This window comes from Miniopterus schreibersii (genome assembly GCF_964146895.1).
Source record: "Miniopterus schreibersii genome assembly, chromosome: 6".
In the NCBI taxonomy this organism is placed as follows: domain Eukaryota; kingdom Metazoa; phylum Chordata; class Mammalia; order Chiroptera; family Miniopteridae; genus Miniopterus; species Miniopterus schreibersii.
In genome coordinates this window covers 54,681,332-54,707,112 of record NC_138107.1, presented here as the reverse complement: position 1 = coordinate 54,707,112, position 25,781 = coordinate 54,681,332, and the positions used below count along the sequence as shown (strand labels likewise).

At 44.3% G+C, this 25,781-nt stretch overlaps 1 protein-coding gene across 3 annotated transcripts in view; it reads right to left on the bottom strand.

The window, feature by feature from the left end:
* The window catches only part of FOXO3 (forkhead box O3), a 103,490-nt gene extending 77,994 nt beyond the window's left edge, over positions 1–25,496 (bottom strand). Inside the window, exons 1-2 of one of the 3 annotated variants that reach the window (XM_081140271.1) lie at positions 25,219–25,496; positions 23,405–24,152 (exon numbers count right to left, since the gene is read on the bottom strand). In XM_081140271.1, coding sequence (XP_080996397.1) covers positions 23,405–24,022 — 618 coding nt within the window. In that variant the 5' untranslated portion in view covers positions 24,023–24,152; positions 25,219–25,496. The other 2 variants (XM_081140272.1, XM_081140273.1) reach the window with 2 other exon arrangements.
* Between the last annotated feature and the right edge of the window lie 285 nt (positions 25,497–25,781).

The following is a 25,781-nucleotide window of genomic DNA, read 5'->3' as shown; positions in this document are numbered from 1 at the left end:
GTATAATTTTGTATGTCAAACGCATGCTTGTGAAATTGACCATAACTGAATTTCTGAAATCTGATTTTTAAACATGTAACAGCTCATTAATGAAAGAAATTTGACTGTATAACAACCTTGGATTATATCTTTTTGTAAATCTTAATTTTTCATATAGTTTGGCTTAAAAAATAATAATATTATATCCAGCCCATGGTCCATGCCAATGAGTCAGCACACAAGCAGAAAGAATAAGCCCAGTACAGAGGAAAACAGGAGCTGAATTGTTAAAATATATTAAATAATATATATCAAAAGTAATTTACTCAAAAAAACAACTCACACCTATCACCTCCACCCCTGCTGAATTTGTCAATTTTAAAATGATGAAATAAAAACACATTCTTAAATGAGGTTACAAGCAATGCAACTGGTTAATATATTGTCACAAGAGCTTAGAGCTTTTTAACTTAAAATTGCCTTAAAAATTATCTTCTTTTTAATTTTTTAAAAATATATCTTTATTCATTTCAGAGAGGGGAAGGGAAAGAGAGAGAAACATCAATGAAAGTCAATGATCGGCTGCCTCCTGCACACCCCCTACTGGGGATTGAGCCTACAACCCAGGCATGTGCCTGACCTGGAATAGAACCTCGATCTCCTGCATCATGCTCAACCACTGAGCCATACCCACCGGGCTTACCTTCATTTTTAGATGGACCTGACACTTAAAAGACAGGTCCCTTTTGCCTCACTGCAAATAATAAGTATGGATGGCTAGACTTGGTGAAATGCAAGGGGAGAGGGGGAGCCCTTCTCCAGCATGTGTCCCAGTTAATGTTACTAGTTTGAAAACACCAAGTCATCTCAAACTGCAGGAATCCTTAAGTTTTCTATAAAAAATATTGTGTCCTGTGACTGACTTTGTGTAACACAGGTGGTCAAAAGGAAAGTTTCAGGTTCCAGAACTAAATGTACCATTAGGCAAGTGGACTAAGAACAGATAACCTCAGAGAGAAATTAAACATTTCGTCAAGGGTTTCTGATGACAATGCAAAAGCCAGAGAGTACATTGTACTTTAAACAATGCCTTGTCTGTTTGCTGAACATGGATGGGCCTAAAATGGAGCAGAGAAAAAACATGGGCGGTACTGAGCCACAGCTTTCACGTTAAAGGCAAAGTGTGGGATCTATGTGTGTGCATGTACACACACACACATACATATATACCTTACTGTATGAACTGGTAAAATATATGTACCACAGATGGGCACACAAATCTCCGAGTGCTGCCTGACACTCCACTCCCATCAACCCCCACATCTGATGCCCCTCAATGAAGCAACTTCACTCCCCTGAGCAGTTTGGAGACCAATTCTGCCCAGGGAGAAGCAGTCTCAGGACCCGTCATCTGCCTCCTGGAGGCTTGTTCCAGCCCTGAGCAATTGTTCTAAGTGACAGAGACCTCTGACAGAGCAGGGGAACCAGGAGGAGTGGGCAGGCTGGGTCTGTATTCACTCTGCAGCTCAGAAGCTGGGTGAGCTTTGGTCCAATGGATGCACCAAACACCTTCCAGAAACCAGTCAGGGGCTAGACCCAACTCTGAGCCTCTCAGTTTCTTCAGCAATTAAAAAGGAATAACCTTTACTTTCAGATTTATTGTGAGGATGGTACTCAATAAATGTTAATCCAATTTCCTTCCTGGCTTCCTAACCCCTTCCCTGAGGCTGACTTCCTGAGAACCCATCTAGTCTCACACGCAAGTCCTGCTGGAGGCTAGACCACACTGACGCACCTGTGCTGCACACCCATCCAATTGCTTCACCTGTAAGTCCCAGTTACTTCCTGAATCTGGAGCCATGCCCACCCAACCAAACTCCTGGCATGTCAGAAAAGGATTTACAAGGCCAGACAGACAGACATAAATATATCACTGAGAAAAGAACACTCAAACAAATAGACTGGCTCACGACCTCAGAGAGCCAGATTTCATATGTGAGAATGTCATCTATTAGATCAGGGTTCTCTTTATGACGTCCTAAGAGAAAAAATTTCTAGGTAACAGAAAAAGCCAAGCTTCTCCTGTGAAACCGATCTGTTTTTATTTAAAGGCAATTACACAGGTGGAAGCTGATCTTATGTCCCTTTTTGCTTCAGCTGCTATGAAACTCAAGAGCCAAATGTGTGGTTTAACTCTAGCACCTGTCAAGTACTATACTGTCCTTACCCTTAGGCTTCGTCCTTTTATACTGCATATATCTTTTTCAGTTGCCACTATGGTACAACTGGAACACAAACATAAATTTGAAATTTACATCCTAGGGCAAGGTGGTTTTGGCTTTTTTGTAGGCTTGTGTCCATTCAGGAATGGCACATCTGTGTTGGTTTTTAGAGATAATAATATAGCAAGGAGCCTACTGAGAATGCAAGATGGGAATGAGGTGGAAGCAGAACTTAGGCCTGTGCCCCACACCTCTCTCCCATGTACCCTTAAAGGATGCATAAGGGCAGAGACAGAATGAAGGGCCCACATGCCCAGGGAAGCACACCCCATCACTCTTTGGAAGCCAATTTTGGAAGATAATGAGTCCAATGTGTATTTAAAGTGGTTTAGATTTTCGATTGGCTAAAACCTAGGAGTCTACAGACTAATAGAATAATAATAACTATAGCTTTCCCCAAACGCCCTGAATAACCTTAGAAGCACTACTGGGAGGTAAAAGGCCTCTCTAAATCGGAGGGAAGTATAGGGCACGTGTTGCAGAGGCTTTCAGCTGTCGTAGGAGGAAGAGCCCAGCCTCACTCTACTCAAGTGCTGAGGATGTGCAGAAGGCCCTTCGGGACAGGGAAGGAGCCATGGGTGCACGTCAACTGGGCTCCCCACTCAACAGGCAGGGGCTGGTCCCCAGGCCAAAGGGCCTGTGAGCCCCAACCAGCTTAGCAATCTATCTGGCTTAGATTTAGACACCTCCAGCAGAATTTAAACTCCAGGTGGGAAAGTTCTACTCCCTGGAGCTGGGAAAATAAGATGGCAAAGATTCTTCGAGACTTGGAAGACTTTAGAAATAGCACTGCTAGATGTTAACTAGAACAGGTTTTCCCCAGATGTGCTATTTTGACATGTGGGCTATTTTGAGCTGAAGGCAATGGAGACCCAGCAGGCTCACAGAAACTTCTGTCCCTCCCTTAAACGCCTACAAGATTCTAAACTGGGGGTCTTTCCCATAATGAGTGTTATCACCAGAGATAAACTTTTATGACCTACCCATAGAGCAGGGCAAACTTCTAGTTACTGAACATCTGCTCTTGTCCTACAAATGACCTTCCTCCCCTCTGAAGCTCCTGGTGCCTTACCTCATCCCTTAGGTCAGAATGCCATGTATACCTCATTTGGACTTTCTGTCTCTGAACCTTTCATGTATGTGGGGTCTCAGACTCTCTCATGTACGTGGAGTTTCAGTACATATGCTCGTAATTAAATTGGTTATTTTCTCTTATTAATCTGTCTCATGTAAATTTATTAGATCAGCCAAAAGAATTTAGAAGGGTAGAGTGAAATTTCTTCCTCCTCTACATGGCAAAGCAAGAGCCAAAACCATAGACTGAATTCAGCTTCTCATTTCAAAAAGGACAGCTCTATGACCCTGTGTGAGCTACCATGTTTGAATTTCATCGCTATGAAATAAGATTCCTGCCTTTTACCTCTCACTTGAGTACTTCTGAGGCTATTCAGGAAAAGCTATCATTTTTATTATTCTATTCATCTACAACCTCCTAAGTTTTAGCCAAATGAAAATCTAAACCACTTTAAATACACATTGGACTCAGTATCACACAAAATTGGCTCTGCATCCTCATAAATGCAAGTTTCCAGATGGTAAGATTCTAGGTGAAATCATCAAAGACTACATAAGTGACACATATTATTACGTGCATTCTACTCATTAATTCACCCAACACTCTGCACGTTAGGGATGAGCCAAGTTATCTCCTTTACAAAAAGCAGATTCAGTACTTTCACAGTTACACAAACAAATAACAAAGCCAAAGCGAAAGGAAGGGCAACTCCCTCCTCCTTGTATGCTGCGATCTATCAAGCAGGGTTCTGTGTTTTATCACTTTTCCTTGAGGGTTGCAAAACTTCTACAAGGAATTCTTTGATTACTGTAATACTTTTATCAACAATAGAAAATTAACTCCAACAACACACCAGACTGTCAGAAACTTCATTATCAAAGGTGCAAATGAGGAAGGATGGGCAGAAATACATGCCAGGATGCACAGCTCAACAAGATTTTCTTTCTTTACAGGCAAGGTAGACTCTGGGCCCTCCCAATAGATGCTGCAACTTTCTATGTGCACATTCTTATCACTCACTACATGTAAACTCATCAAAGGCAAAGACCACTTCCACATCCACCTGGGTCTTCCAAGCATCAGCACGCCGGGGGAATGAAACAGATGAATGAATGACCATAGCTGTGGCCCAGGCAGCACATTCCCATGCCCTGTCCCCAAATGTCATGTCATGTGAGGCCTGGGCTCAGGCCTGGACCCTAGCCCACGCTACAGAAGCTAGCACCACTGCCATCAACCTGCTGCTGAGGGACCAGAACTTCCAGCCATTTGTGTGGCTAAGAAAATTTTGTTCATGGGAGTTTTATTCAGGTAATTTGCTGTATTTTTAGTTCACCTTTAAAGCACATATGAATTAATTCACAACAGCATTAGAAATCCCATTTTACAAACCTTACAGTAATCAGTATTGAGACTGAAATCTCCAGGTAACATTAAAAGTGACCAGAAGTGGCACTTTTGCTCTCACTGCCAAAGCCAAAGAAATTGCTTGTTCCAAAGACTACCACACTTCTCAATGCCTACAAAAGAGCTTAGCATTATCAATCAGACTTTAATAGTTACAGAAAGCTGCTTTGGGGATTTAATTCCCAATAAAAGAGACCCAAGTCTACTAAACAGTACTTACTGTATGGATTGCCCAGCATTAAGAGTGGCAGAACTATGAATTTCCCTTGCAGCTAATAGCTGCCAAATAAAGCCACTGATCCAGCTAACTGCACCCACTGCTCTGGCATAAGGTAACTAATTATTGGGAACATTACAGACAGTGTAACTCTTTCCCAAAGTCACAACCCTCAAAGTTACAACCACTCAGAAAACTCAGGCCCAGGTTCCATCACTCTGGATACAGTGAGGGAGCCTGATACTTTGCCACCAGACAGTCCTTCCAGGTCTGGAGGTTTGTAAGGCAGCATTTTGGCTGCCTGAGGACGTCTTCCAAAGGTACATTTCCACAGAATACTTCCACCTCCAAATAAAAAGCCTTGCTCCTCCCAGGAGAATGATGTAGTGGTGTCTGAGGGGAGGAACATGTCCAGACAAGCGTGGGCATGCTCATAGATGTTCATGACAGTAAGTCAGATCTTCCTCCATAAAGGTGGTGACTATAACCACCAAGCCAGTTCATCGTTAAGAGTGGCCTCACTGTGCACTTTCAGGTAAGCTCCTTTGCATCTCTCATCCTTAATTTCCCATTCAGAAAATAATGGGTTAAATCGGATGACATTCAAGGTACTCAATTCCAGAACTCAAGAGGTTCCATCATCAATTTTCAGCATTAATTTGCTTCTCAGATTAGTCCTTCCCCTAGAAAATCCCTCAGGAAACAGGGCCCAGGTGAGATGGACAGAAAATGTTAGGTACATAAACTGGGGCTGCCAAGAAGAGTGGTCTAGGTATTAAGAATCAGGAGTAGTGGGCTGGCAGGTGTGGGGACAGTTACACCCAATACAGGTAGTGAATAACAGACTGCGGGGTAGACTGACATACTGCACTATTTTTTCTGGGTCAGACTTGGCTTTCCTATCTTTATATATAGGAAGCAAGAGAAAACAAAATTTCAAAAATCTGCCCTAAAAATTATCTCCTCAAAAAAATAGATATATACATAAACCCACCCTTTAACATCTAGGAGTCACTTATCACCTATATGACAAAAACCCAATTGCTAGATACTGAGTTATATAGGTTAAATGAATTGTCTTACAATAGTTCATTTATTTTCTTCTAGCTCTTTTAAGACATCTGTTTACATGCAGAATGCAAATTTTTCATTTAAAAACGTCTAGCCTCTTGTAGAAATATTATTTGCCAATGACTGAGAAAAGAGATGTTTCTGAGTTCTTACAACTAGATACAGAGAATTCCACGTGACTTCCCGGCTGAGCACTGTCTCCCACTAGAACACAGGGCCGGGAATCTTGGACTTCTTAGCACATGTTTCACCTTTACTTCCACTCATGAGTCCTAGGACAAGTCATGAGCCTGCTGGGGTTGCTTCCCACATCTGGAGAACAAGATGTTTAGTATGATCCCTATCTTTAATCTAAAAGCAACTGGTAGGCATTTACTTAAGTGGCTACTAAATAAATGGCCCATGCCAACCCAACCAAGAGAGAAGGTTGAGTTCCCCCTTTTTTCTCTGGCGGTTAAAAGTACAAGGAAAATATTCTGTCCCTATATGACAGTTGAAACTCTCTTTACGTAATATTCCAAAAATAGCCTCGGTTGTTTTTAGGGCTTTTCTTGGAGAGTGTGCAGCCTATATTTTAAAGTATTGAGAAAGCTTTATCTTTATCATTAATCTCAGAGAAAATGGAGACACTTTTTGTTTTTCATGTAGATGAGAAATACCAGACAACCAAGTTCTTTTAACAAAGCCTTGGCAGGAAGCTGCAGATCATTTTTCAGGAAAGGGTGATAATGGAGAAAAGATGGAACATACCGTTTCCTATTTCTTCCTTCTCATTCCTCTGCCCCTCAAACACAGGGGACTTTAGGAGATTTCATTTACAGACAAAATGCCTCTCCCACTTTGACAAAGAAGAAAGTATTCATAATTCTAAACTCCTTGGAAGACACTATCAAAACACAAAACATTATTACTTTTTTTACTATTTCAGAACCACAAAATAACTCTGCTTTTTCTTCTTTTTCATTCCAGCGTAAGAACTGTTATGGTTCACTTTCCTCCCCAAAGTGTCTCAGTGGTTCCATGACTGAGACTGAAAGCAAAGTATATGCATTTTAATTATAAAATGTGCTCATTAATGATACCATTTAGCTGAGAATACGTATGTGTTGTTTGATAATGCTCTTTGAAGAAATTACATAATGGTTTAACTGCCTTAAGCCCAGCCATTGCCCCTGATATTTCATCACAACCATACAACTAGAACCTTCCCGCTCCTGCCAAGGTGTTTTTACTGGGCCATCACCCAATACGCCAAGATCCCTCTTGCCAATCAATCAATCACCTGAGTCCTGGGCACCTTGGCCTCCTTCTCCTGATGCTTCCGTCATTCAATACCTGTTCACATCAGTTTACCTTCTTAAACCATCACACACAATGTCCGGGGCCTCAAAGTGGGGAACAGATCCAAAGAAAAGAATGAAAGCCAGACCTAAATGACCAACTGGCTTCCGAAACCAGGCCAGGCATGACGCGGCTGCACACCCAGTGGTGGTACACACTTAGGCTGCTTCCACTTCCACAGGGGCGAGGAAGAGAGGGAAAGTAGTGGCCACGGGAAATCCAGATGTGGTTCAGAGAGCATCTCAGTATCTCATTTATGAATCTGCAAAATACGACCTGGATCACCTTCCCTGGAACACATATCTGCTTAGCAGCCTGAGGAAACAGGCAGTCTGGAAAGTCCCATCCTTCAGAGTAATGATACTTCACAGGAGTGCAAGTCTTAAAGGCCTCTGTGTTCACTGTGAATGCCTGTCCACACCCTAACACTCAAGTCTGTTTTTATGGGTTCTGAAAGAATGAAAAGCCAGGTAGAACAAATCTGTCTTAATTTAAACAGAATATCATGCAAACTCCCCTCCTTTCTTTCTTTTTTAAAACAAAATGAGAGATGTGATAGGAACAGCCCAGAGAGATGTCAGGCTGTACTATAAAATCAAAATCATAAAGCTTGAATAAATGAGCCATTTTAGAGTTTATTTCGTCAAAATAGAGACATACCGATGCAGATATCCCACCTCTATCCCTTAGCAACTGTATGGCTCTGGCTAAGCCACGTAACCATCCTGTACCTCAGTTTCCTCATCTATAAAGAAGAAGAGCTAATATCCACAAAGCTCTCAGCAGTCTGGCACATAATAAATGTTCAGTTAACCGTAGCTTTTAGTTATGACCATGAAAATGATAGGTAAACCTAAGGCTGTGACGACACACATCACACCCATTTGTACCAATTGCAGATTAAAAATATGATGGTTTTTGTCCTTTCGGTGGGGAGGGGATAAAAGCTTTCCAACTTCAACTACAACTCTCCCCAATTCAGCATTATGCAGAAGTTGAGAGACGGGAACCTTCTAAAAACCAAAGCCCTCCTCTACAGCCTCCTAGCGGGGATTTCCAAAGAGGGTTGAGCACACAGATGTCCCTTATTACCATCTTCAGATCTGGACCACAGGAGCCAAGGACTCAGATCCCGCTGATCCTTGGGCTGGAAGCCAAGCCCTCTAGACTGCTGCCAGGGAGGCTTCTTCTGATGTGCCTGATTATTCCTTAAGGCACTTTATTCCTCTGGAAATGCCTCCTAGATACCAGATTTTTTCAAGATACCCTCCCCTCCTTGTCCCCCAAATATGCAAGCATCCTTTTGGAAAACCAAGTAACCTTTTGAAAGTGTACTGACACATTTCATCCATTAGCAGTGGCAGCTGTGGGAAGCATCCTATTGTCCTAAGCACTTCAAGTTCCCACCAGCTGCATCTGACTAGATTCTAATCTTAAAAGTCCCTAATAATTTCCTGGAGTCCAATTTTGAATGCTATTTTACAGTGTTGTTATTTTTTTAATTTTTTTATTTACTGATTTTAGAGAGAGGAAAAGAGAGAGAGAAACATCGATTTGTTGTTCTAGCTATTCATACAGTCATTCGTTGATTCTTGTATGTGCCCTGACTGGGGATCGAACCTGCAACCTTGGTGTACTGGGACAACGTTCCAACCAGCTGAGCAAACGGCCAGGGCTGTTTACAGTGTTAATGGCACAATATTCAGGACTCTCCTCTAAACTCTGGCACAGACGTAAGTCTCTCGATGCAGCTTGCCCCACCACTGCATACCCTTCTGATGTCTCAACACCTGGACCTGCCCTCTTCTTGATCCTTCTCAAGAATCTTGGGGAATCTGAAGAGAGCGACTGGCCTGCCCTCCCCATTCCCAAGGAGAAACCCCTCTGAAGTGTAGCACCCAAGCCATGGCACCTCCGATAGGACTTCACATAGGAAATGAGATGCTACTAACAGAAGAATCTGTAATCCAAACAAATACTGTTTTGTTATTTGTTTTTTAACGTGTCAGATATAAGAGTATTTATGAATCTCAGGCAACATTCTGAAGCAGCTGCTAAGAGATGCTGAAATGAACTTCCAAGACCTGGCCAACCCACTATTCTTTGCACTATTTATATTTTCTAAAGCCATCAGTTATGTCCGATCATGAGGCCCTGCATAATGGACTACAGAATCCAACGATACCGCTGCGCAGCAATCACTTGTTTTGATCTTTACCTGGCTTCACCTCAGGGTGGGAGAGGCCGTGTGCCTTTTAGACATCGGAGCCAAGATGGATGCCATTTCCTCACCGTGGCCTCGCCTCGGACCTTGTCACAGGAGCTGCATCACTTTCCCTCACTGCACTCACCCTCTCACACTGATTACACCCAGCACATTTTAATCTTATCTTTCTCCCACAGGTCCCACGTCCGACTGTGGATGAGTCAGTGCAACTACTCCCCTGTCTGATGCTGGACTGAAAACTAAGAACATTTCCCAAAGACCAAAACAAACAAGTAAGGGGAAGAGATGAGAAAACAAAAAGAAGCCAAGCTAAACACAAGTCCTCTGACACAATATATGCACTAGGACAAACACTTGGCTTCCTCTGTGCACCTGAGCAGATCCTTCATTGGTGCCCTTGCCCTGTACTGAAAGCTGCACAGCAACAAGGCTCCGTGGGAAGTCTAGAACACTCAAGGAGCTAGGGCTCTGCTATATTTCAGCAGGCACCACTACAGCATGGCTGTTCACCTTTTCCTACTCTTTCAGGATTCTGAAGCCAAGATGGCACGAGGATTTTGATTTTTGACTCCTAGGCTGTTACCAGGGGAATTCCTGACTTAGCAAGTGACTTAAAGCAGTGGTTCTCAAACATCAACTTGCAGTAGAATTATCTGGATGCCTTATTACAACACAGATGGCTGGGTCCAGAGTTTCTGATTCAGTATGTCTTAGGTAGGCCCAAGAATCTACATTTCCAACAGATTCTTGGATATTCCTGGGTGATACTGAAACTGCTGATCTGGAGACCACACAGGACCACTAGCTGAATGCAACAGACTACAGACTACAGTTGAACTGCTGGGATATCAAAGCAGGCTGCAAAGAAAAGGGATACAAGTTTATGTGTCTCACTTTTCAAGTCTTACGCAATGACTTGAAATAGCACCATCTCTTCTTACAAATTCCTGAAAACTTCAAAATAAGTTAACTGGGATCCAGTGGAGACTATAAAAACAAGTGGGAGTTGGAAACTTAAAACAACCACATTCATTTATAGGAAAGGAAGTGCAGGAGGAGATCCTAGATAAACACAGTTTGTTAAGTAATGATGCCCTTATCCTAGAGGCCAACTGTTCTTTTAGATCCCAAATTGACAGTGCGCCTTTTTATAAGGAGCTTCTGGGGAACAAACTCCACCTTGTGATCTTCCCATGGAGGAGAAGGTGGAAATAGACCTTAAAGTCAATACAGAAATAGTGGATAACATCCACAGCCAAAATCTCTCATTTTTCTAAGATAATGGTTCTCAACCCTAACTGTACATTGTAATCACCTAGGAGCTTTAAAAATATAGAAGCTCAGTCCCCACACCTGGAAATTCTGAACTAACTGGTCTAGGATGGGACCTAGACACAAGTGTTTTTTAAGCTCCCTGGGTAATTCTCAAATGCAGCGATGTTGAAAACCACTGATGTAGGAGAAAAGTCAGAGGGAAAATAGGTGGATGGGAAAGAGAGAAGTAGCCTCCTTTAGATAATGTCCAGGAAACATAAAAGGAAAGAGAAAAGAACAGGAGAGCAGCTAGCAACAACTAGGACAGGCAAATCTGAAATGCTTAGTCTGAGATCAATCTAAGGATCAACCCAACGTCAGCTGTCTTGGGTTCAAAAACAAGAAATGGCTTGGTGACCAAGGCAGTGCCCTCATTTGCAAAAGGCCTGGTAACAGTCCAAAGACCTATCAGGAAACCCTTTTAACAAGATGGACTATTTTTTTTTTCCTCCAGAAGAGTTAATAAGGAGGAACTTGAAGCAAAGTGCTGTAACTTCTCACAAACAAGGCATCAACTTTGAAATCATGTACCAGAAAAAAACAGTAACATTTTTTCCTGAGCAAAATTGTTTTTCTTTAAAGGGGAGGCAAGAGAAGAGACTGAAGAAGTAATTCTCAGAGCACTTGATAAATGAAACTATCCTCCCAGTAACTACGCTGACAAATGAGTTTTAAAAGTTTTAAGATCATGTGATGTGGATGATAAAATCAAGATAGAGTTATTTTCTTCTTTCTTCTTGAGTAGCACAGATGCATGAAGTAACAAGTTGGGGAGAAAATGTTTGTAAGCTTTGTGATCCTGTTTAAGTCAGAATGATGAACATAAAACAGACCAGGGAATCTCAGGGCAGATAACACAGAAATATCAGGTGAAATATCTCTGCTCACATAAACAAGGTCAACACAGGGAGCCTAGAGAAGAAAATCCAGATGAAACTAACTCATCAATTCAAAGTTTTTTACTAAACTGTAGATAAATCTGCATCTTAAAAATGAGACATTTTTTGTAAAAATGATAATTTTTTATAAAAACATTCATTTGTTAAATAATTAAAATCAACTTAGAAGACACTAATTTTCAGTAGCACAAATTAGCTTTCCTAATTTAATACATGGCACTTCACTTATTCAGTACTAACTACCCACAAATTGACTCAAAGCATTCCCTGATTTTATAAGACTAAGAATAAAACTCTCCCTTCCTCCCAAAGAACATACCTACTAAATGATGCCTATACTCAAGCGGCAAATTTCACCGTAGCAACTGACACAATGGTGGAAAGTGGTAAAGCCTAAAATATGGCCCAAATGACCTAGACTTTCAGCCTGAAATAAGGATCTTTATGGAAAGGGAGGACACTAAATAGGACTGATTTAGATAATTCAGTTCAGCAGAGGACATGCATCTATTCAAACAGAAGCCTGTAAGCTTATCTTTATTGGACAGGGTTGGAGATAGAAGGCCTGATCTAGGCCACTAATTTCAAGAAAAGTATACTGGCTCACCTAGGAAGTTATCTATCAAGAACTTAAGAGCCCACATGTGCCAAAGCAAGCACACTCACACCGGTATCAGCTCAAAGATAACTTTAAAATAATCCGGCTTACAACATTTTCATAGCCCATCCCAGGCTCCTCAGGGCTACACAAATGATACACCTGATCTGACTGATCACTATTCTTTTACGGAAATTCAGAAGAATGCTTGGGCTGAGAGTTTCAATTTTTACTTAAAAGAAATTACCTTGCTTAAAATTTAGTCCAAGGGCCACTGTTTATTTGAATGATAGGCATATTCAGACATGGCAAATTAATCTGTTAATGGAACTGTACTGAAAAATAACCAGTGAATGAAAGTATGTCCCTTCTCATTCTACCAGCTGGGGGAAAAAAGGTACCCAATACAGACTAAGATACAAATGCGTGAAGGGTTAGACTAACGAGGCCTTCATTTGGAAAGGAATGCTGGCAGGAAGCCCCATGACAGCGCTTGCACGAGGTAAAAGTCTGGAAGAATACAGCAACAGTGAGTTTTAAATTAGGTCAAATTTTTTAGGAATTTACCAACATGAAAAGTTCTAATGCAGAGATCTAAAGAAAGCATTTTACATATAAAACCATTACAGATATACCAAGTTTTTAAAAAATATTAAGTAAATAAAAATTTAAAAAAGGAGAAGTTGAGCAAGAGGCTTTAAACGTCACTCAGCCTAACTTTATATGAAATATGGTGCCAAGGCAGTTATCTAGCTAATTTATGATGAAAGAAGTATCATTTTTAAAATCAATAATTTGGACAATTCAGGGGAAAAAATCAGTTCTGAGACTTAAATTATGTGAGTTAATGACTTAAGTATCCACTCGATCTTTCTAATGTACCTCCAATTTTCAAGGAGACATCTCACAAGCTATGTTGGCTGTAATTTTATGCCCTCCTTAAACTTCAGGTTTACACCCAGATTTGTTCCTTTAAAAGTCCACTGTGGCCATGGCCACCTTCTGTTGCAACTGCCTCCAGCCCTGTCACCTCCCCCACGCCGTGGCTATATTCAGTTATCAGGCAGAACCGTTCTGCCTGCTCCGTATTTATCACAGGGTTTCAGTCTATCTTCTGGACACAATCCAGACACTACTCACCTATCTCTACTATGAAACCGAGAGTTCTGAAATTTTTTCCAACACACAAGAGATTAGTATTCTGCTACCACATTTTATCTTAGGGCACATGGGTTCTGCGTTCCCGCAGCCAATTAAAACCGTAATTTTAGGTCCTCCTCATACATGTTTTTACCTTGAAGACAAAAGCAGTAAGCTCAATAGAAATAAACACTTTAACCTGGCCAGCAACTTACATTATGCAACATTTTCTGTTTCTGTCTTGGCAGCCTGCCTTTAAACCCTAGTAACTGCATTGCAAAGAGTCAACCACTCACAAAACATTTTTAATACCTTTAATTACAAGATCTGATTCGGCAGCCAAACTTCTGCCAGGAACTTCTTGTAAATTTTTTTCCCCCTGAAATCTATTTTTCTTGGTGGTGGTGTCTCCATTCATCTACCTACCTGAAGCCTCTAGAAATAAAGACACCTTGTCCTCCCCAAGGCAGAATTTCTCAGAGATAACAGCCCAACCCAAAGGATTTCTACACACTATGTATCACTCCACTAGTTCTAAATAGTACACTCTGTATCTGACCCACAGTAAGCCATGGTCAAACAAGTCAGTAACCAAACAGAAATGAATCCCCAAACCAACAGGTTTCTAAAAGAATTCTAAAGCCACTCCTGCTCCCCCACTAAAGCCCAAGCACTGACTCCATTTGTAAGTCACTAGCTCCTGCAAAAATCAAGGGAAGGAGCCTAAGTTGTGGGTCCAAGTCCACTGCCCCACCAACACAGAGAACGGTGTTAGTAGCCTGAATCAGCCACACCACACTCAGAAGATAAGCACTGAAGACAGTATTCTGGCGGTTTAACATGAGGGTTAGCGGTAATATATGTAAAGAATGTGGTGCATAGTAGCAACTTTTAAAATGGTACCTATTTTCAAAAGATACCAACTTCTAGTTATAAAATAAACAAGTCATAGGGATATAATGTACAGCATGGTGACTACAGTTAATAATACACATTACATATTATAGTTAGTATTACACATTTCAAAGTTGCTATGAGAGTAAATCTTAAATGTTCTCATCATACACACACACAAAATCTGTGTGGTGCTGGATGTTAACTAGGAGTTGAGGGGACTCTATAGAGAGATTCTGGATTAGCCTTACCACCACCGTCGATGACCACAAACCTGATAGGGCTCCATCTTCTCAAGCCCTGATAGAAACAGGGAAGAGAGGGTCCTTCTTCAACATGATCCTCCACTGAGGACCCCAGGCTCTTCTCTCCCCTCAAAGACTGGCTGTTCTAGACCAAAGCTGTCACCCAAACTGCATGGCCTTAGTGTAAATCTCAAAGCCCATCCTCCACAAGGACAGCCACACAACCAACTTCCCAAACTAGGCCAAGAAGAAGAAATTCAATAAGGGAAGTGGGGAGGGAGCCTAGGACAAACTCTATAGAAACAGGAAGGAGGGAAGAGTTCTAATTAGGAAATCAAGGAGAATTCACGCTCATGCCTCCCTTCTTTCTCTCACAAAAGGATAAAGAACAAAATTTAAATTACCAGCAAGTTTCCTATGAATGATTAACATTTTAATTCTAATCCAATTAAAACCATTTTCTTCTCCTCTATCTGCAACCCTGCTCTTCCCTCTCTTCCATCCGGGTGTTTCAGTGTCCTAAGATTACCATAACAAATTCCTACAAATTTAGGAGCTTCAAAAAACAAAAATTCACTCTCTCGTAGTGCTGGAGGCTAGAAGTCAAAAATCAAGGTGTTGGCAGGGCTGTTCCCCCTCTGAAGGCACTAAGGGAAGGGTCTTTCCTCGCCTCTTCCTGGTAGCTCTCATCGGTCCCTCGTGCTCCTGTGCTTGTAACTGCATCACTTCAGTCTTTGCCTGTCTTCAGTTGGCCGCCTCCACATCTAGTGTGTCCTCTCCTCTTCTTATAAGGAAGCCAGTCTTTGAATTTAGGGCCCACTCTAATCCAATATGACCTCATCTTAATTTAACTAATTACTGCTGCAAAGACCCTATTTCCAAGTAAGGTCTCACTCTGAGGTTCCAGGTAGACATGAATTTTGGAGGGATAGTTTTCAACCTACTATAACTCCCAAATTAAAATAAACCACCAAAACCAAAATATGGGGCAAATGGAGGGAAATGACAAATTATGGCATCACAGAACTGCAAAAAATTTCAAAGTTATGGTCTCCAGTGGATCCAAAATCCGAGCTTGAAATGATGCAGTTTTTACCTTTTTCTCAGTCCATGGGAAACTGAAGGATTTGAAAATATCAAAAATCTCAATCAAAACATCACAGAATACAGAATATTCCTCTGATCTATGTCTAAGGTTTGGTATCAGGTACAGATGGACATTCACACATGCATATTATCAAGAGTGAAGTAGCTAAAAGATTACAGGCAGGAGGAGAATTTTCCGTTAAAAGGCTTTCACTTAACTATTTGGGGATGGGACACTGACGATGGGTTTCAGAAGACCAAAGTTTCCTTTAAAAAAGTTACCTTAGGTTTTTAACTGCCCCTCCTCCAAGCTATCCTTTTCTCATGATGACTTAAGCCTACACGGAAGCATGATATATCAGAGATCTTGATTGTTTTTAATCAAGGTATTACTTTAGCTATAAGGGGAAAAATAGTTGAGATCAGCTTAAAGTCTTGCGTACTCCCTCTGCTGGCTCTGAATTTAAAATAAATGCTCAATGGCATCAGGAGCCAAGTTATTAATTTCTCTAGACATCTAAAATACAAGGAAAAATATGACATGAATTCTCCCCCACATACATGTAAAGGTCATAAAAGAAATAAATAAGAAATTAGAAATACATACTGAAAACTGCCAAAGGCATCTCTATTGGATTTTTTATGGGTTCCTCTGCAGGGGGAAGCTAACGCATTTCATTTGTTTGGGGCGAGGGTCACTTCCTGCTTGGGCCTTGCCCCCTAACAAGTATGCCAGAAGCTTTCCTTGCTCTGTGTTCACCTCTCCAGTGCAGGACTAGGGTGCATCTGGACATGCAGGCCTGGTGAGCCCCCAAAGATAACCTGGCTTCTTCACCATAAGCGATTACTGGAGTAGCAAATTACTGGAAGGACAACAGCCCATTACAGTCCACTTCATTTTGTAATGTTATCCCGTAAGTAACAGTTAACTGCCGCACTTAAAAGAAAAAACTCTCAAGATAAAAATCGCAAACAAAAGTCAGAGTGAAGAGTGGAAGATGCACACTCTAGAAAAGCCCAGCTTGAAACATGCTCCAACAATCATACATTTGCATTTTAAGAGGAAGGAGCAATATATCACAATAGTCTATGGATGCCTGCTACTTTACTTCTTTTTCCAATTGGGGAAATTGTGATACTGAGAAATAAGAATTGCTTGGTCAAGAATAAAATGGTTAAAGGTACTGAATCTGCCTGTGGCAGTGATCTGATCAGAATTGGGGTCCTTTATCACTATCACTAGCCTAACTACCTATTTAGAAACCTCTAGCTCAAAAGACCTACAGACTGCCTCCCTGAAAAGGTCCATCTCAAAGACTGCTTGCTTTCTCTTCTTCCTTCGTAAGTGATGTCTGTTTTCCAATCCATGAACATAAAACTTCAAGTACGTCTGAGGCTGATGCACCCAAATGCAGAACGTTATGGACAACTTAGTACTATACAACAACTTTGCTCCTATAAGAAGTAGATAAGTAAATTTTAGGCAGAATAATTCCATGGTGACTCTTTCTAGACAGTACATGTTGATGTTGCATAAAGTGGGGTACACACAGATGGCAGGTTAGATTTCAATTTCCCCTTAGTGAAAGGTCATTCCAAGATCAGGTTTCCCTCAGTTTCTGTGATGGGCAGTGACTGGCACTGATGAAGTTTTTTCAGGGACTTCTACAGTAGGAAACAAGACACTGTGAGAAATGCCTTAGATAGTAGAGCATCATTTCATAATTACTACATCATATCAACATCAACACTAGGAGGTCTACAGCTTAGGCCACCTCTATAGCTACAAGTATCCAAAAGACTCTACACATGACCTCACCTCGCTCCTGAGTCACATCATCCCCTTTCAGTGTCAAGCCCCAGACAAGGCTACCTATGGGCTGAGGACAGACATGGTGATCCCAAAAGCAGCTCAAGTACCAGAAACACTTATTTGTTTGGTAGACACATTCTGTGCTCTCGAGGCTCTTATAGTGTACTTGGGAATATACAGGAGCCACAGAAAAATAACAAAAGAAACACGCAGGAGTCAGGGGCAGGGTGGGTAGGGTGGGGTGGATAAAGTAGGCTTTTTCAGCAAGGGGTGCTGAGAGTGCTGATGGAGAATGCAAAAAGAGAAACACAGCCACTCTGTGTGAGCCAGCCACGAGGAGGGGGAGGAGGAGGGGAGGAGAGCAAATGAAGTAAGAGGTTGCAGAAATGGAGGCACTGACACGAACAGCTGTGAAACCACAAAGGTTAGCAGCAGACATTACAGAACAGTGGTGCTCTGGCTCAGGAGGACACATTTAACTGTTTCCTTACCTGTAAAATCATTAGGTAATCTCCAGGACCTCCTTTAGTTCTGAATTTGAGGCAAGAAGTGATACAGATGATTTGCCTGTAACAAGGCTCCACATCCATTCCAGAGGGAGGCCAGTCCTACACCAGGCCCCATGAGACAGAATTGGGGATCCCAGATCAGTCCAGGGCCCCAGGTGTACCCCAATCTGGGTGGATTTGGGAAAGCCCCAGCTTCTCCCAAACAGACCCAAGCTACTGCAGCCATGTTACAGTGGCCTTGCAACTCCTAAGCAAGCTGAAAATAATCTGCAGAGAATTAAAGGCCAGCTCCAAGCCAGAGCTCAGCACCAACTCTGCCATTTGCAGAGCTGAAACACTAGGGAAAGCAGAAGTATACATTTGAAAAAAGGAAAAGAGAATGGACAATAATGACATGTTCACAGAGCACAAATTTGCATGTTTATTTTCTGTCTTTCCCAATAGGCTGTGAACTCTGTGAACTGAAACCTTGTCTTGTGTTACTACTAGCTCCCTGGGGCCCGCAGAATGCCCTGCACATAGTGTGCCTTTCATAAATATTTGCTGAATGAATGAAATGGCACAAATGAAGTGACACAAACTGGTAAAAGGGCTCTTTCTCTTTCCAGTCTTTTACTCACTTACTGCACTCCTGCTGTAATGTCCACTGATCCTCCTTCCCCTGTATGTATGTCATCCCAAGTTCCATCTATAGCAGCAAAAAGCCAAAATGGATCTTCAGGACCCCTCAATTTGTGATACAGGAAAAGGTGAGGAGAAAAACGAGTAGTCGAGAATAGGATCAAGTATGTTTCCTACAGGCAAGATGAGTGGGTATGAAAACAAAATTCCATGCTCTCTCCAGCCCCGGGAATCTGGAATCTGATGCATCAGCAATGGGTAAGTGGGATACTTCACCAGAAGGCACAAGCCTAACAGTCTTATCTTTGCATTTTTAAATCAAGATCTTTGGATGGATTGAGTCTGCTAAACTCTTCCAGAGCAAGTAAATGACTTTTTTAGTGGGAAAGGCCTCTTCATTAATTTTCCAAATAAAAACACCTTGCAGGTTTTAAGTAAGACTGACGAGTAGAGTATTAAAAAGTTTAACTACAAGATGTTCTTGTAGGGTGTCATTCTCTTAAAATAGAGCTCTCCTAAAAACTCCTAAAAATAAGTCTGCATAGTTTTCATTTTCTAAGAAGGAGATAAACATATCAAAACAAACACTTTGCTTCTTTTTTAAAGAGTCTCTCTGCTACATGGGGCTCACAGATCAAAGTCCAAAAGGGCCAATTTCTTCACTTCATAGGTTGATGACACAGCTTTGAAAGAGGAAAACAGCCCCCCTAGTGTACTGCTGCTGTAGGAAGAGGAAGTATATTAGTGGAGAATCACTGACGATGACAGTACTGCCATAGGAAATTACAAAATAGCGTTTTGGCAACAGGGGCACAGCAGAAGACAGATTCCTCACAAGGACCGTAATTGGCCCTTTGGTGAGTTACTCCAAAGGTGACTGAGGTCAAAATTACGGACAATATGGAACTAGTATGACTTTGTCATTTTGAATGGCTGCCCAATGTCTTCGTGCCTTCATCCGTGGGAAATGGGTGTGTGTGTGTGTGTGTGTGTGTGTGTGTGTGTGTGTGTGAGAGAGAGAGAGAGAGAGAGAGAGAGAGAGAGAGAGAGAGAGAGAGAGAGAGAGAGAATAAGCGGTAAACAGGCCTTACAAGGTGAACTCCGGAGTCCTAGAGGTCTACCCAAGACAGGAGGAACTGAGAAAACCCACCAGTTTAATTACGGGTGCAGTGCAAGTAAGCTTATTGTGAATGAAGGAAATGTAACCTTTTCCCCTCTTAACCACATCTGATTATTCACTTCTACTTTAATGCCTGAGGTAAGGGAACCTGTGAGATAGCCACTACCTTTCTCCCTGGCACAGCAGGCATCTGACAAACCTAAGTTAACCAAGAAAGTCCTCTTTGTGTTAAAATGAGCTGTTTTTTGCCACCTTTATCACTTCATAGTTCCTAAATACCCATACTGATAGGCACTGGACAAGCTATACAAACATGATGCACTCACTCAGCCTCCATCAATATTCACCTGTCTTTCTGATGCTGAAATAATAACCAAGATGTTTTCAGATTGAGAGGTAAATATGTTTTTCAGGAAAGCAACTCTACTTATGTTAAGGCTACTCATTACTGAGTAAATAACCTTTTAAAAAGATTTACTTAAAGAGGAAAACAGTGTGATTAAGAACAAAGACCTCTAGAACTTTGGCTACTAATTACCTCTGTACTAACTAGCTGTGTGATCTTAGAAAAGTCATTAACTTGAAGAATCAGGTTCTTCACCTATTAAATAAGGGGTTGAACTAGATCAGCAAACCTCATCCTGGCTATACATTAGAATCACCTGAGAAACTTCAAACCTTTCTCCCTCTCCAAATGACAAACACGAATCCACACACCAGCACAATTAAATCAGATTCTCTGGGTATTAGCATGTTTTAAAGACTCCCAGGTGATTCTAACAGGCAACTAGGGCTTCGAACCACTGGTCTTGATCCTGATTCCCAAGGGCTCTTTCATTCTACAACCTTACGGTGATAATTCCGATTACAGGCTCTCATAATGCAATGGCCCAAAAAGCCACAAAAGAAGTAAGGCCTAGACCCTGCATACTGTCCCTAGGTGCACACGTGACTGGGAGACATTAATCTGAATTCTAGACATTTTTAGAGGTTAAAAACCCAAATGCATAACTCAGAATGAAAGTAGTGTGGTTTAAATGCACACGCATGCTTCCAAAATGACTAATCATGATAGGAGTGAACTCCTGAAACTTGGACACATGAACATGGGTCACAATCAGCTCCTGACCTCTCCCTTTTCCCTTTTCTCTGCCCCTACTAAACCATAAACACAAAAAGGGTTGGCTAGTACTCATAATCAGAATATGAAACCAGCCCCAGTCTCAAAGGGCCTTCTCCATCATCAAAGATTTGGTAGTTCCTGCATGGCTGCATCTTTTGATAAAGGTCATCTTACAAAAACTCTAACTAAATTATATCCCGACAGTCTTCAAGAATTAGTTGTCCCGTAATACCCAGAAGTGGAATTGGTATAACAATTTACAGTAAAAATAATCATAAAATGCATGCCCTCTATTAAACATATTAAGGCTTGAGAGTTTCAATTTACAATATTTCATAAAATTTTGGTTCAAGAAAAATAAGATAGCGGAGAAGAAAAAAAGGAACTATGAGACCAAAAAATGTTTAGGACACAAAACCACAAAGTTTATGACTAGGCCCAAAATCTCTATTGCAAATCCTGCAAGCTACATTAAAGTATAATTAGCCCAGTCTCAATTCATAGTTACTTTTGATAATACCACTTTCTCACAGAATTCTTTTTTTTAAAATCAAACGCTATTAAACTTATTAACTATAAGCACAACAGCATGAAATGCTATTTATGGAATTAAATTACTTCTTAATTGCAAAAATCATAGGAAAGCTGAAAACTGAACTAAATGAAAAGTTAGCTAACTCTTAATTAACAGGTTCTGTGCACCAAATTCAAAACATGCAGACTAAATTTCAAGTGTGAGAAATTTGAAAAATATTCCAAAACCCCAAATCTATCTTCTTAGATCCTGTGAATTCACCCCTTCCTGATACTGTACACTGAGATTAACCCTTGCTATACATTTGGAAACAGGTATCACATTAGCACTGCTTTGAAACGGAACTGTCGGCCACTCTGTAAAGCGCCCTCATATCACAAGACTGGCATTCCTTCGCAAAGCTATAAAATTAAATCAAATGTGACATTCATACTGTCAGCATTTGTTAAAGGAAATGAAACAGATTTATGGAATAATATCAAAGCACAAATTCTGTTTTCAAAGTTTGTTTAATCTAAACAGGGTTTAAATCTAAACAAGGCCTCTCCAATACTGGCCATAAAAAAATTTTTTTAAAGGCACTTTACACGGGTTTTATTTTTAAGCAAATTAAAAGTCGGTACACTAAAGTCTTTAGGTTTTCATATACAGTCTCCTCTCTAGTACTTCAGTTCTCCACTAAGGCCAAACTGTTCTTATTTTATACACCTAGTGGAACCCAGGAAGATACAGGGCTCCCCAAGACAATAAAGGAAGGCACAGAAGGAGGAAGCAACTACCTCTTTAATTTTAAAAGGCAGCAGCAAATTGCAAATAAAACCAACTGATAAGCAATTAGTATCTCCAAATGCGTAGGACTCTTCTTTTGCCTGGAACTGACACATTCATATCTTGGGGGAAGGGGCCAGGAGAAGCAAACCAGCTGGGTATCAGCAGGGGCACAGGAGCTAATCTCTTTGGATGCCCAACTGCAGGAAGTCATTACATCATAGGCCTTTCCACACCTCTCTCCCTACCACGTGTCCAGTGCCCCCAAGAGGCTGAAAAGGAACAGTAGAGAGCCTCTCTTCAGGTTCACTTATTGGTAGAAGCCATTACAGCCCAGCCCTGCCACCAAACCTCCCTTCCAAAGGCCTAGGTGAGGCACCAGGCCTCCAGACCTGGACCCCATCTCAAACAAGGCCAGAGTCCAGGCCTCAGCCCCAGCAGCAGGTGGGGCCATACAGCGTTGAGGTGGCAGAGCTAGCCTGTTCCAGGCCCCAGACATCTCAGAGGTTACTGCCGATTTACTAAAGATACATCTTTAAGCAATAAAGGTGTCAATAGAACGCCAGTCAGGAAAAGGTTTGCAACCACTGCTTTTTCTAATGATATCTTTATGCCTGTGTAAGTTAACACCCACAAGCCTGAAACTTGGACCCAGCCAAGGGTTCTCACCCAGTTAGTGACAACGCACCTAGCTCCTGAAAAACACAAACTCAACTCCTCCTCCCGGCACCAAGTCCCAAACACAACCCCACATCCCCTCACTCCACCCACAGCGCCCTTACCGCACCCCACTGTGGTGAATTCTACTCCAAAGTTGGCCTAGGACCTACCTGCTCTGCGCTGTCCCCAGGATCCAGCACTCTGGTCCATCTGTCCTTCCCTCTCCGCAGTTCCTTGCACCCTCTCCCAACCTGGCCAACCCCCAAAGTTCCCAAAGACACCCCCCCAGCCGCCCCTCTGAGGCCATCACCAGGTACCCCTCCTTCGGGGTCAGACAGAACCCCCAAAGCCTCACAGCCTAGGCTCTCGACCAACCCCTCTCCCCAGCTCCTGTAGGCGCGCTCCGACGAATCGAAGGCGCGTCTCGCACTGCACAGGAGGCCCAGCGGGTCCCACCGCCCGCCCAAGATGGGTACGCACCTTCCAGCCCGCAGAGCTGTTGCTGTCGCCCTTATCATTGAAGTAGGGCACGCACCGCACCATCCACTCGTAGATCTGGGACAGAGTGAGCCGTTTGTCCGGGGAGCTCTCGATGGCGCGAGTGATTAGGTCAGCGTAGGACAGGTTCCCCCAGGCGTTCCGCCGCGACGAGCATTTCCTCGGCTGCCCGGAGCCCCCAGCTGCCCCCGGCTGCGGCGGTGGCAGTGGCTGCTGAGGCTGCAGCGGCGTCTGCGTCCCCCCATTCAGCGAACCCGCCGCGGGGGCTGGCCCAGACCCCGGGTCCTGCCCTCCGGGAGCCAGCAGCCGGCTCGAGTCCTCAAGGAGCATCCCGGCGCCCAGCGTGCTGCTCCCGCCGCCGCCGATCGCCATGGCCGAGCCGGCCCTACCGCCGCCGTCCTCGTCGTCTTCATCGTCCTCCTCCTCGGGGATCATGGAGTCAGCGGCCGCCTCCCCCGAGGGTTTGGCCGGGCTTCCCTGGAGCTCCGGCCTCTGCAGGGGCCACGTACAGGAGCGCGGCCGGCTCTGGGGCTCGAACTCCGGGTCCAGCTCCACTTCGAGCGGAGAGAGAGGGGCCGGGGAGGCCGGCGCCTCTGCCATCTTCGCCGCCCGCCCGCGGCTCGGGCTCTCGCTCTCCCTTCTCTGCCCGGGCGGGGTGCGGCGGGGGAGGGACGGGGACGCAGAGAAGGCTAGGACTCCCGGGCGCCGCCGCCGCCGCTACTGCAGTCGCCTGGGGAGGCACGAGAGGAGAGAAAAGGAGTTGGTTATCCCGAGCTGGAGCCCAGTCCTCGGCAAGTCCTGAGCCGCCGCGGCTGCTGCTTCCCGACCCACCCGCGCCCGCCTTCCAGGAGCAGGCAGATCTGGAGACGTGCGTCCCGCGAACCTGGCGCTGCAGACACCGCCCCCTGGTCAGGCCGCCGGGGAGACGCGGGCGAATCGACTGGCTCGCACGGGGCAGCACCCTCCCCCAGCCACCGCCAGATCTGCAGGTCTCCCCTGGGCTAGGTGCAGGGCGGGGACGAAGGGGGAGGGGCGCGGGGCGCGCCTTTAAAGCGGGCTGCGGCCCGAGCTGGCGCAACCTGGACTAGGTCAGAGCCCGAGCTCAGGCGGGCGTGCATTTGTTTATGTTTTACTCGGGCCCGTTCAAGTGCTTCCCGCGGCGCTGCCGCCAAAGTCTGGAGTCTTCGGCTCCTCTCCCGGTCCCCAGCCCTGCCGCCTCCGCACCCCCCTGTCACCTCCCTCCCAGCGACCGGTCGGAGGCCGGGGACGGCGCGGGCAGCCCCCTTCTCCCCTCCTCGCCCGTGGGCTGCGAAGGCGAACGTGGGTCCGAGCGCAGACGGGCCCTTGTCACTTCCAGAAAAAAAGAAAATACGGGAAGAAGGGAGGCAAGCAGCTCGGCGGGTGTTCGCAAAGGGTCGAGCCTAGAAGAAAGGGCTACTTTGGGTTTTTGTGTGGTTTATTTTCTCACGGACGTTCTGCCCTCCACCCCTCTCCCAGTAAAGGACGGGGGGAGGGGGCAAGTCGGAACGTAAATCTTCCAACAGGTCGGGAAGCGCCAAGTCTCCCGGGTCGCCAGAAAACCCGGACAAGCACGTTCATCACCTCCTTGCTCCCGCTGCTGCCATCTTGACAGTTTTCCCCCCTTCGCTCAAGTCCTTTAAAAACACTAGCGGGAGAGAAGAGGGGCGCGCACACCGAGTCACGGGGAGAGAAAAGGGAAGCGCCTGGCCCAGCTCGGAAGCAGATCCGGAGTCACCGGGAAGGCGGCCGTCCCGCTGCACAGCTCCGGCGCCTACCTCGGTTCCTTCCCTTCAGGGACGAGGGGGGAGGACGCACAATCCCGCGAGGGCCCGGGGCACGGCGAAGAGGGGTCGCGCGACCTTTGCGAAGGAGAGGCGCTCCGGCCGCCACCGCAGCCCGCCTGAGGAACCGCCTGTCAGCCTGCGCGCTGCCACCTTCCACATTCCTCCTCCTCCCTTTCACGAGCAGGGCGGCCGCGGCAGCAGCACAAAGTTATAGACACACGCAGGGTGCCTCAACCTAAGCTGACGGCGGGCGGGTGGGTCTCCGCCCAGGGGGAGGGCTGGGCGGCCGACCCGGGTGTGCTGGTGTCCGTGTGTGTGCGTGCGCTCGCGTGCGCGCCTGCGCGGCTCGGTTCCGCCAGGCTGCAGGCGTGGGTGTCGGAGCGCGCCGCGGGCCGCGACTCCCAGGGCTCTCGCAGCCATCCCCGCCGGGCTCCTCCTCCCTTCCCCGGAGCCTCGACGACAACAAAGCGCGGGGCTGGCCCTGGAGAAGAGAGCGCAGAGCCCCAAACGCTTCACGAGTGCAGTTGCGTGGTCTCCTTGACTCCCGGCGGGGC